This window comes from Echiichthys vipera, assembly GCF_963691815.1.
Source record: "Echiichthys vipera genome assembly, chromosome: 7".
Lineage (NCBI taxonomy): Eukaryota > Metazoa > Chordata > Actinopteri > Perciformes > Trachinidae > Echiichthys > Echiichthys vipera.
Window position 1 is genome coordinate 32,469,247 of NC_139832.1, and position 12,706 is coordinate 32,481,952.

Genomic DNA, 12,706 nt, shown 5'->3' on the forward strand with positions numbered 1-12,706 from the left:
AACCGGTTCTTCCTGTTTCCACAGCCAAAGAACCGGCTCTGTCAGGAAAACTGGTTCCAGATCAGCACCAACTCTTTGCTGCTCTAGAACCGGCACCACTTCTTGCATACTTTAAAAAATGTTGTGATTTTTGAATTTGTGTATTTCATTGTTGTTTTTTTGTCCGAATAAACAACTTTTCTAAAGAGACATGTCTTCCTAAGTATGCTTAAGTAAGTAAGTAACAGATTAACACAAGTTAAGTTTTTAAAAAATGTTTATTCACAACTTTGCACAATAATTAAACACAGTTCCTTTCAGAAAATCAAAGAACTATTAACAACTCGGAAAGCAAACATTTACATGTACATGTCTGGTGTAACAGCAGTTTTCATTGAACACAGCTCCAGCTGCAGTCTTTTGATTCTGGCGTTGCCTGTAAAGACATGAATCGTAAAGACATAAATGGATCAGTCATTTGAACTGCAATGTGATTAATTGCAGGTAGTCTGTGCTAGGTAAGGCTATCTAATGTTAGCGCTAGTGGGCTGGTAGTCCACCGTTGTTGTTGTTGTTGTTGTTGTTGTGCTTGAAGTTTCTGAGGAAACCTAAGACTTAATGATGTGGCTCTCTGGGCTCTCTACTCTGTGGAAAACTTGGTTCTGAGAAGGTTCCCAAGTTGGACCAACAGTGAACCAGCACCAGTCCAGCACCAGAACTAGGTCGGGTTGGTCGAAAAGTTGTATGTGTGGCAGGCTCAGCCCCAGCCTGGTCTCACCAAAAGGCGTGTGAATGACACGCTATTTCTCTCAAGCCATCTCGCGTATAATTACAACGCATGTCATGTTTTTTTGCGTGTCATTTCACGCCATGTAGTCTCAATTGACTTGTATAGTGCAGAGATGGCGTTGTCATTTCACGCACAAATGTCATTGAGGGAAAACCCACATGTTCATATTTCTCCGCTACTTTCCGGAGAAATACGAAGTGGTGGAGCTTTCTGTCAGAGGGTTGTTTTCAAATCAATATTTCATGTGAAGGATGGCTGAAATAACGGGCGTGAAATGCCCTAACCCAAACCCTTACCCTAACCCTAACCCTTACCCTAACCCAGACCCTAACCCTAACCCTAACCCTGGGGAACTACGGGCGTTAAATGACACGCGAAAAGCTTAATATGCGTAGACATGCACGCGAAAAGTCATGCAAGTCATGAAAAGTGGCGTGCTATTTATACGCCCTCCCATGAGACCACGTTGTCAGCCCAGTGTGCTCTGATTAGTCACCTGGTCTGCTCTGCTGTGATTGGTCAAGTGTTTATGCTGTTACGGGAAATGTTATGCCCCTTACCATATACGGAACCAGTTACTTCAGCAGCTGAAAACACAGTCTATATGGAAGCTAGCCACGTCAGCTTTAACAGGTTAACTTCCAAAATAAACACCAAAACAGCATAAAAGTGGCCAAACTCACAGCTCACAGTTTGAGCCTGTGTGTGGCAGCGTCATCAATAGGGAAGTCAGGATTCTTCTATGGAGACAAATTCTGAGAAATCTCTTTAATGAAAATACTCACCTAAATAATATGTTCAAATATAAATACTAAAATCTACTTAACAGCAATTTCCTTTCTATGAAAAAGTGTTATAGACTTTTTAAAAACTAATTTAGATAAATATAACTTAGAAGTTGAACAGAGTTAAGTAACGTTTACTTAATTTCTTCACAAATGTTACGCTTAAAGTCCATTAAACTTGATATTGTTGAGTGACTTGTTCTTGATATTCAAGCAATAAAATGTACTTGAACAAATTGAGTGTAAATTGTTACAATTATTTTATTAAGTAAATCCTACAAGTTCTTATTTTTAGTATAAATAAATCAATGAATGTGTCACAGGGTCACCTGCGTAGGGACTGGTTTATTTTGTTTTACCTGTGTTCATCACTACCTCTCCTGTCATTGCACCCACCCTCGGCTGCCCTGCAATCCCCTCATTGCCTTCACCTGTGCTCCACCGCCTCCTCCCCCACCTGTGCTCCACCGCCCTCTCCCACACCTGTGCTCCACCGCCCCCTCCCACACCTGTGCACACCTGTGCTCCACCGCCCCCCACACCTCCCATACCTGTGCTTCACCCCCCCTCCCACACCTGTGCTCCACCTGTGCTTCACTGCCCCCTCCCACACCTGTGCTTCACTCCCCCCTCCCACACCTGTGCTCCTCCGCCCCCTCCCCCACCTGTGCTCCACCGCCCCCTCCCACACCTGTGCTCCACCGCCCCCTCCCCCACCTGTGCTCCACCGCCCCCTCCCCCACCTGTGCTCCACCGCCCCGTCCCACACCTGTGCTCCGCCGCCCCCCACACCTCCCACACCTGGCCCTCATTATCCTCATCAGCCTCCCGTCCTGTCTCCCATTCATTAACGACCCATTCTCATTCACCCTCTGTCAGGTGGTCATGCCACGTGCCCAGCTCTCACCCTGTAGAGGTTTGCTCTGCCTTTCACCCAGACTGCTGCAAAAGTCGTTGTTTTTGGCCTCTCTCCCTTAGTTTAGTTTGCTTCCTTGTTTTGTCTTTTTAAAAAAAATAGATTTAGATTTTTGTTGCACTCTCTGAATTCGTGCATCCAGTGTTTTTTTTTAGCCTTTACAGAATGAAAATATGGAGAAAGGCATATGAAAAAAGGAAATTATACAAACGTCATGGATCATCATTTCTTAATAAAAAAAGAATAATGATATGCGTTATTGTGATATGTGATCAGTCATCCGTCATTGACTGTGTCCTCAGATCTGTGAATTAAAGCGCAGCGGTGTGGCCCTGACACGAGTTCAAATACATTGTTTAAGTTAGTAACCCTTTTATACACTTTGTTTTCATTTGAGCGAACTCACAGCAACTCCCAGAAAGGACTCCGCAATGTTTGCTTGTTCTCTCTGTGTGAGCAACTCTCAGCGTCAGGGGTGGACGTGAAATTTCAAACAGCACATCAGTGCGTTTATGTATTGGGTGCCCGGAAATTTTTCCAAATAAACACAGCTTGATTCGACCTGGGTGGGCAGACTTATCAAGCCACTAATTCTATAAACAGATGAGGGAATAACCCGGCACCTCATTGGTTGTTGGGAAGAGGAGGGGGGCATGAGGGAGTTTCAGCGCAATGAAATTTTAATTAATGTGGGTGGGCTGAGAACACCGCCGACTGTTTATGATGGACAATTTATTTCCCAGTGCAAAGTCAACATAACACAGCAAACGTACAACAATTATTAACATTTTTTGGGGGCCTCATGAGGCTGGGGAGTCAGTCAGTGGTGGAGAGGAGCTCCGGGAGCAGGCTCAACTTTCCGCGGGACACAAAACAGCTTCCCCGGCGTCATGACTCTCTATCACGGCCGCCTACCGTCTCTCGGCATGCCATCTTCAGCTCTGGGCCTCTCTGGTCCTCCGCTCATCTACTTATACGGAGGGGACAGCGGTGGGGTCGTGCCTGCTGCTGCCTTGAGCTTCATGTCGGCCCGCCAGGAGCCTCCACAGAAGCCGCCCTACAGCTACATCGCGCTCATCGCCATGGCCATCAAGAGCGCACCGGAGCAGCGCGCAACGCTCAGCGGCATCTACCAGTTCATCATGGACCGGTTCCCCTTTTATCACGACAACAAGCAGGGCTGGCAGAACTCCATCCGCCACAACCTCTCCCTGAATGACTGTTTCATCAAGGTGCCCAGAGAGAAGGGCCGGCCCGGCAAAGGCAGCTACTGGACGCTGGACACCAAGTGCCTGGATATGTTTGAGAACGGCAACTACCGTCGGAGGAAGAGGAAGGCGAAGAGCCAGCAGGAGGCTCTGGACTCCAAAGCCGCTGGGCTCAAGCGCACCAAGGGCCCGGGCCAATCCAGGAACCCCCAGTCCTTTCTGAAACATCAGACTGGATCGGGGATAGCAGAGAGGCAGGATGCGGAGAGGATGGAGACACAACCTTACACAAAAGCAGTTCTTGTCGAGTGTGCATCCCGTGATGAACAGTCTCAGAATCCCCCCATACAGAGACCTAAAGTGCCCCCCAACCAAGACACCCGTGCGTCCACTGCGAGGCTTGACGCCCCTCAACCCGAGTCATGTGCCCCTTCAAGACCTACTCCGCTGTGGGTGGATGGTGCGCCAGCCGCGTCCCTCCGCAGAGAGCCAGAGGAGAGAAGGTCAGCATTCAGCGGAAGAGAGAAAGAGAAAGGCCCGCTCTGCGCCGTCAGTTGCGCAGGAAACACAAACTTGGCTGCAGTCGCGCAGGACAGTCCGAAAGGAAATGTTCCGGGCAGGGATAAGTCCAAAGGTTTTAGCATCGAGAGCATCTTATCGAAAGGTGAAGACGAAATGCGCAGCAGCATCCTCGGATTGTCAGCGGGGACATGCGCAGAACGCAGAAGTCCCGCGTTCCCTTCGTCTGCGGTCCTCGGTACTCGGCCGCATCACTTGTACCAGATGGCGTTCCCCTTCTGCTCTTACCTGTCACTCACCTACCCCGACAAAGTACTGCATTTTAAATGAGTACAATTATCAAGTCAAACTTTTATGTATTTGTGTACACACGGATGCGTAAAGGTGTAAACTCTGTGATTAGTTCGGCTACCGTGAGACAGCTCACTGCCCTGCTCTGTTCCGATCGCTCCTCATCTACAGTGATTCTCAGACAGAGAGCAGCAGGGAGGCTTTTACATTCGTTTGTATGCATGCGTAATTGTCAGTGGTTATTGTTTGTCCTTATTATTCCAAAACTACTGCTCCTCAAATCTCCGGCTGCGCAGTTTAATTCTTAATCCAACAGAGGTAAAAGCATGGGTGCAGATCCACATTTCTGAAAAAACATGAATTGTCCCTCCCAGTAAAAGTACCCTAAATGATTCAAAATTAAACAAATGTATTTTCCGACTTCATATTCTTTACATCTTAGATTCCCATCTCAAATAAATGATTGAAATGGTGGAACAGCTAATTGTGTTGGCAGAACGTGTGTTAAGTTTATTGTGCTCTTCGAACTGTGTTTTTTTTTAGATGTTTACCAGCATAACTGGCAATGTAAAAACTTACATTGATCAGTTAGTTTACACAACGTGGTTGGGGCTTCATATTTTCATATTCATCCAGATCAATAAATCATGCATAAAATAGTACAACGTTTTGTACTCAATAATGTAATCAAATGCTATTTTACATCCCACTCTGCTCTCAGTCCCATGTGCAAATTAAGTTTGATTTTTGGTAATAAAATGACAGCATGATTTATTTACAATACAAAATCAATTCGCAGTCCAAATAGAAACATTGTTGGACAATTGTTGCTAATTGAATGAATGTCACCTAGAGATTTACCCTTTTGTGATTAAAAATTGTTCCTTCTTTTGAAACAAAAAGAAAGGGATAACATACATATTCCTGTATTTTCTTTTGCCAGGCGTCAGTCTTGTTCAGTTCTGCTATCCTGCATTCTATTGTGTGAAAAATATGTTGTTCATCCAAAGTAATTGGATAAAGATATCAGGAACACTACAGGCTGCTAACATTATTTTTTTTGCCAGCAGTTGTATCAACTTCCAGTTAAAAGTAAGATTTTTAAGGAAACAAAGACAAGGGTTACAGACAAACTCAGTCTCAACTAACATTCAATTAACATGACTTCAAAAAGTGACAACCATTGAACAACTTACGGAGCCAAAGGTTTGTCCTGATGGAAGTAATCAACTCAGTCATTTTCATGATGTCTGAAGGTTATTTTTTTTCCTTTTTGTGTGAGAAAAGTAATGAATAATCCCTTATTCATGACAGACTGAGGATAGAAAATCAGTTGAGTTTGCTTCTGTTGCAATCTGTTCAACGTTGACCCCTATTTTGGATTAAAATGAATGGACTATTGCTCTGAAACAGGAAAATGGTCATTCAGCTGATGAATCGTTGATCAATTTTGTGATTTTGATTTTATGACAACATTCGCTGTTTCCCCCCAGAAGAGTCTCTGCGAGTCAGAGAAGCCTCAGGAAAGTAGGCTCCACTGTTAATGATGAAAAGGACATTTGTGTTTGACTATACTCACTATGACCTGACTGACATGGCTGTTCCACGAATAACCGGTTTAATGTCAATCAGTTCAACAATAAACATGTGATCAATCCAACTGTATCATAGGCATCATGTCTGAGGTGGACGACTGGTGACACTGACTCCGGATCATGTGGATAAGAGCAGATGCTTTGAAATGAATAAGTTAATTCTCTTAGAAAGGATCCGGCTCCCATCAAAGAGCAGTAATGTTGGCATTAACTTCTTAAAATTTTTACGTAGTCGATACATAAGCAAAAAAACAACAACCTAAATTTAGCATTTCTCTAGTCATTGTTTGAGTATGTGATGTGCTCTACTTTCTTGCAATATCTTTTTACTTAAATTTCACCTTCCTTCCAGTACATTATAGGAGAGAGAGAGCTCAAGTCCTGTCTAGTTAATCAAACAAGATCATTGTATATTAAGTGTGTGTACCTATGAAGATTGGGTTACATAAATCAACTTAAAGGTTGAATATGTAGCTCAGGGGTGCCTAATCCTGCTCCTGTAGAGCCACTGTCCTGCATGTTTTAGGTTTCTTCCTGCTCTAACACACCTGAGTCTAATGATTTGCTCGTTATCAAGCAGCTGAAGCTTGTCACAGGTTTGATAATCTTTAGACTCAGGTGTGTTGGAGCAGGGAGAAACCTAAAACATGCAGGACAATGGCTCTCCAGGAGCAGGATTGGGCAGCCCTGGTGTAGAACCTTAATTCAAAGCTCTATATTTAGAAAAAAAGAAATAAATACACCCACGGGGTGTTTTGAGGGGTACAGCATGAAAGTATTGCTTTCCATAGAAAAATATATTTAGTCGGAATTAATATTTAAAATATTTTTTTACAGGTTTGACAATGACTTTCTTTCACGTCCTGTTTCCATGGTAGCAGCCAATAGCGTTGGGCGTTGCTGGTTGCCAGGGTTGTCTGTTGTAAGGTGCAGCTACTGTAGGCTGGCACTGGGTGAAATGGAGTTTGCCAATCCTGCAGCTGCTTCGGAGCCTTAGTGAAGGGGGCGTTATTCGTCCCAGCAGCTGAGTGAGCGGGGACGGGCAAAAACCAGAGTCAATATAGGCCAAGCATTCACTCCATGGACTGAGAGAAAGGAGAGAAACGCCATTAAAACGCACGCCCAAATGGCTACGCTTCTCCTTGATCGCTAACATCACTTTCATCTTTACTAAGCTGGAACGGCTAACGCTAACTGTCAGTCAAACAACTCTAATCCTTGTTTTTATGGTGTGATGTGCTGGAGGGGATGGGTTTCAAACAGGCTAAAACAGACTCTGGTCTCCTGTAGGCTACTGGGCCGGGTCTGACCAACCTGGCAACAAGACTGCTGGAGTTATTTTTTGTTGTTGAGACGAAGATCTGGAGACACTAGATGGAGCCGTTATGGTCATTCTCCATATTCAACCTTTAAGGATAAAATGTGTAGATATAATCATGTAAAGATACAAACATATTTTATTGTTGATATCACAGATTTGATTATGCTACATTTACATCCAATACATTTTTTTGAGTGGATGTAAACGTTTATTTTGGTTCCCCTTATTACATGTTTTGGTCATAACACACCACACCCAAAACTTCAGTTCAAATGTCAAGTGGGAGAGTCACTTATAACTCTACATGGCCTTCATCTTTTAATCCATATCTATTTAGGTCTAATGGCATGAACAGTCCTAAAGGAGCCTTCCTGATCTCCAACTTGTTGTAGAATGACACCTGCATGAAATCAGAGAGCTCTTCTGACAGCATTGTTACAAACAGAGAGCAGCCATGTCTAAATATAGGCCTGCAGCTTAGACACACGTCGTTTGAAAAAGCTTGACTGTGCGAGGCCCGAGCTCTGCAAATCAGGAATGTTTGTTGAAATAAATAAACTTCCCCACATTTGAGGAGAGGAACTCACAATCACAAGCATTTCCTGTGTATAGGATTCTTTTGGTTAGATGTGTAAATAAAACAGGATGAAAACCTCTGAAGGCAAAGAATGGAGAAGAGGAAAGAGAAGAATCAACGCTCAACGCTCGGCACTTTGTCTCTTTGGGATTTGGGTGCATTTCATATTAACACATGAAGCACTGTAATTGGCTCCAGTGGCTCTTCATCCTCCAGTGATCTCCAAAGTCTTCTATAAGCAAAGTAAGTTAATACATGCTAGTTATCTGATGTTGTCTGTGAGTGTTTGAACAGTAAAAGATCCTCATGAGAAAGCAGCTCAGACAAAAGGGAAATCCTCCCACTATTATTTGTTGTCTGACAAAACCAACTGTCAGTCAGAGATCCTTAACATGCACCGAGCATTAGCACCAGTCTGAACTCTCAAGAAGGGACACTGAGCGGCAAAGACACATTTACATTCTGGAGTATGCTAAGTTTATTAATCAGACCAACGCAGAAAAAAAACATCTGTTTCTCCCAGATGTAGTTTCTCATAATATTTGCCTGCATCCTCCAATCCAAGTGACATTTTATTCAGCTGCTATTTGTTTAGAACACTCTTTTTAGATTATCGTATTCTCATAGACTTCTTTTTTGTTCTTCAACTTCCTAAAGAAAGATGAACTTTCAGTTTGAAAGCTATATGTGAGGACGCAAATGTCAATCAGACCGGACCAGAAGTGTCAAAAGTATTCAAGTTCATTACTCAAGTAGAAGTATAGATACTAGGGTTTAAAAGACTTCTGTAGAAGTCAGCTCAAGCTTTTTAATCAAGTAAAAGTTCAAAAGTACTGGTTTCAAAACTACTTAAAGTATAAAAGTAAAAATAATGTAAGGGAAAAATATCATTAGGGACACATTCTTAGGCCACGCCACAGGGGCCTATCGTGCACTACCCCACCTCCCTAAAAAGCACTTTTCTAAAGGCCATAATGACTATTATGTTATATTTTAATGTTAATGTTGAAGTTGTTGAGTTTCTGAAAGCCATTAGCTTGTGGTAGTTGGATGCGCAGAGTTTGCAGCGCATTCGAATTGAGTTGTTGATGATTTATCTGGATAGGTGTTTTTGTGTTTTTGATCGATGACAAGCCGTGATGAAAACAAGCAGAAATGAAATAGGCGTAACAAATAGAGATGGGTAACAATACTACTACTTTTACTGCTAATTGATCCAGTACTTTAACGGTACGAGTTATTAAAAAATATCGAGAACTGAATGTATATATATATATATATATATATATATATATATATATATATATATATATATATATACATACACATATACTCATAACAACATAAAAAACAGCAGCTCATTAATGGAAGTGCTGTTATTGCTGATGCTGAATCACCTTTAGCATACAATACGTAATTTATCAATGTAACTTTAAGTTATTGAATGTTTACAACTCTTAAGCCCCTCCCCCTCTACCACCCAGCTCCTACGCTCCCTCCCATCAAGTGCTCGTCAGTGTGTGTGCACCAGATTCCTGTGAACACGCACGAGTCTTCTCTCATTAATAAACGGCATGGAGTACATGCTACACGGAGGCTGGCTAACTTTGATTGAATGAGAGTCATTGACGATTAGACTCCATCGAGACTTCAAGTCAAAGGGGTAGTGAAGCCAAGGGTAGAGCAGGATACCCCCCTCCCCCTGATGGAGTGTAGACACTGGTGGTGGTGAAGAGGAGATGACTGGGATGTATGCAGTGGAGAAGGAGTCCAGATGATGCTGCTGAAGACATCAGAATCAGAATCAGAAAAATTTTTAATAATCCCAGGGGGAAATTATTATTATTTATTTTTTTGAAGGTGAATGGGGTGGAGGTGGGTGTTTGCCATCGCCTGACGCCTGGAATGACAGCTGAAAGCTGATAGAGAGAGAGACCACTTTTAAACTTTCGACAGCTACAGCCTAATTGGCTGAGGACAACAAGGAGATCCCTGATAGGTTGGGAGAGAAGTGGTGACCCGCCCCCAATTAGCTGACTGTTAATGTCTCTGGAAGAAGTGTGGCAGCAAGACAGATGATGGGGAACAGTCTTCCTCTTTGAACTTTCAGAAAGCTACACCTAGCATATGCCTAGCTTGAGGCGTGTGCCGGTGATACTGTAACATGCTCGCGCACAGGGGGATCTGTAGCGAATGCACAAATTGTGAACTGCGTTGAGTGGACAGGATGACTTGGTGTGGTGGATTTTTGTAAAACAAACAACAGGCTCTAGGTGCACGTAGAGGTGTGTTCTTTTTCTAAAACCGGTTAATTTATGTTGTTCTATCGGAGCAGAGTGTCTGTTTCAGTTAATATGATCAAACAAATGTTGCCGACTGCGACTTTAATTATAACTCATAAAATTTTAGAAAGGATGTCTTATTTTCATCGCACTATTTACAAGCTCACAAATAAACTTTCACACTCTTGCTCTTTTCCCTCCTCAGCCACTGTGGCCATCAGTGCTTAAAACCCAGCTCTTCCTCTACTGAATCCAAACAACCAGCAACACATGTAGAAAACACATCACTTACTCATTCTTCCCAGGAAAAGACCCGTCAGACAGTGTGTGTGTGTGTGTGTGTGTGTGTGTGTGTGTGTGTGTGTGTGTGTGTGTGTGTGTGTGTGTGTGTGTGTGTGTGTGTGTGTGTGTGTGTGTGTGTGTGTGTGTGTGTGTGTGTGTGTGTGTGTGTGTGTGTGTGTGAGTGTGTCCGTGTGTCCCCTCAGAAGATCAAACATAAAAGCTTTCATCAGGTTGAATCACTGTTCTGTTGTAGTAATCAGTCACAGAGAGCAGCAAAATTGACGTTTATTTATATGAAAATGCTGTGGAGTATTACTTGGAACTCCATTTTGTCTCCAGACTGGCTGGGAAAGGAGACCATTCTGACGCAGAACCTAAAAAAGTTCAAAACCTTCCACAAAGAGTGTCAACAATAACTTAATATTTTTTTAAGTGAATATTTTTTGTTCAGAGGATATTTCCCCAAATTGTGTAACAAGTGTTAGAGGAATCACTTTGTTACCAACTAAGCTCTTTTTTACTCATAAAATTAGGACTGAAATGAGCAGTGTGTAGGATTTAGAGTCATCTAGTGGTGAGTTAGAGATTACAACCAACTGAATACCCCTCCCCTCACCCTTCCATTTCCAAGTGTGTAGAAGCTATGGTGGCCTTCAGGTACGGTCACATTGCCTTTTTAATTCTCTTTTTTGGCGACGAGGGTTCCTTCTCCTGTGGCATGGCATAAGTATGATCTTGCATTATGAATAAAAGTGCAGTGCACGCTTTAAAATTTTCTGGGGCAGTGACAAACGCTGAGCTCCTTCTCCAATCTTCCACAGTCACACTGGCTCTAACCAAAAACGCGTTTAGCCTTACTGGTGCCGCATAGTGCTATATGTCCCTCTCTGCCGTTCATAGTTTTTTTTAAGATTTATAGAAGTTTTTAATAGATAGCTGACCTGTCCTATGTAAATGCAGATAAGAAATTATTACCTCAGGAGGCTAAGTCAGATTATTGGCAGAAGTAATTGTACACCAATGAAGACTTATTTATGAATGAAGACGTTGATTTGAGGTTATACATTACTTAAAGTGTATTTGACAAAATCATCCCATGGTCTTTTTCCGCATTTACATACATTAAATAAGCCATTGAGACAGTTTTTTTTCGTGTAACACCTATAAACGGAGAAATCCAGGACAGTCGCTAAAAGGCGGACATTAAAACACCTTTTTTATCCACTAATACTGCTCAAATGCAGAAGCATGAGAAGAATCCCTACACAGAAAACGAAGCACCAACAACGTAGTTAGAGAACCTAGAGTTTGTTAAAAGAGACTGGCCTTGGCCAGTGGCTGGCCCTGGTACCAGCTCCTCTCATAATAAAGTCCATTCAAGTCGATTACCAAGTGCAATCAAAAAGGAAGGAGCCCATTGGTGCTTTGTTTTCTGTGTAGGGACTCAAAAAAAGATGTTTTAGCGACTGTCAGTGACTCTCCCGGATTTCGCCATGGGATGATTTTGCGCCGGAATTACACTTAAAAACACTACAGTGTCCCTTTAAAAAAAAACAATGACGGGAGTCATGTGACGTGGTTGACGAGAATGGCTGCTCGAAGAAGAGCTGCGCCCATTTCTGCATGATACTAACTTTGAAACTTGGCAAAGAGTCCCACTGTATTCGACTCATCGTGTGAAAAGTTGATGTTATATTACAACAATGCCAACACTACCAGAAGCACCATTAATCCCCCGAGAATTGACTCCATTGGAGCGAAGGCTATCTGGGTGACTACATGTGCTACAGACAGCAAACTAGCCGGCCTGGCCTTCCTCGAGGCTGCCACATCCATGCTGGGGATAACGCTGGCAAAGCTTCACATCTCTGGATGTGCTGACGTGTTACGGTGAGTCTATTGCGTAATTTCCAGTGCTTGTGTATGTTGGTCACTCATAGTTTCACTGTTTGTTGCTCTCACTAAATTCAGCTGTTTCTGCTATAATATCCACCACAGTGCTATCTACCATAGACGGATTATCATGACTACAGGCCCTGGACACAAACTTACCAAGGCCCCCTGCCAACACATGCAAACAGTGCGCATTCACGCAAAGGCACTGTGACGCCAGTCAATGTAATAATGTCAGCAAACGTACTAAACCACAGACACCCACTAA

At 43.0% G+C, this 12,706-nt stretch overlaps 1 protein-coding gene across 1 annotated transcript; it reads left to right on the top strand.

Moving 5' to 3' along the window:
* Positions 1 to 3,360: 3,360 nt before the first annotated feature.
* foxl1 (forkhead box L1) lies at positions 3,361 to 4,527 on the top strand (the record flags this gene model as incomplete). Its single annotated transcript, XM_083917002.1, has 1 exon — positions 3,361 to 4,527. One exon carries the CDS (start codon positions 3,361 to 3,363, stop codon positions 4,525 to 4,527), a length of 1,167 nt encoding a protein of 388 aa, XP_083773128.1.
* Between the last annotated feature and the right edge of the window lie 8,179 nt (positions 4,528 to 12,706).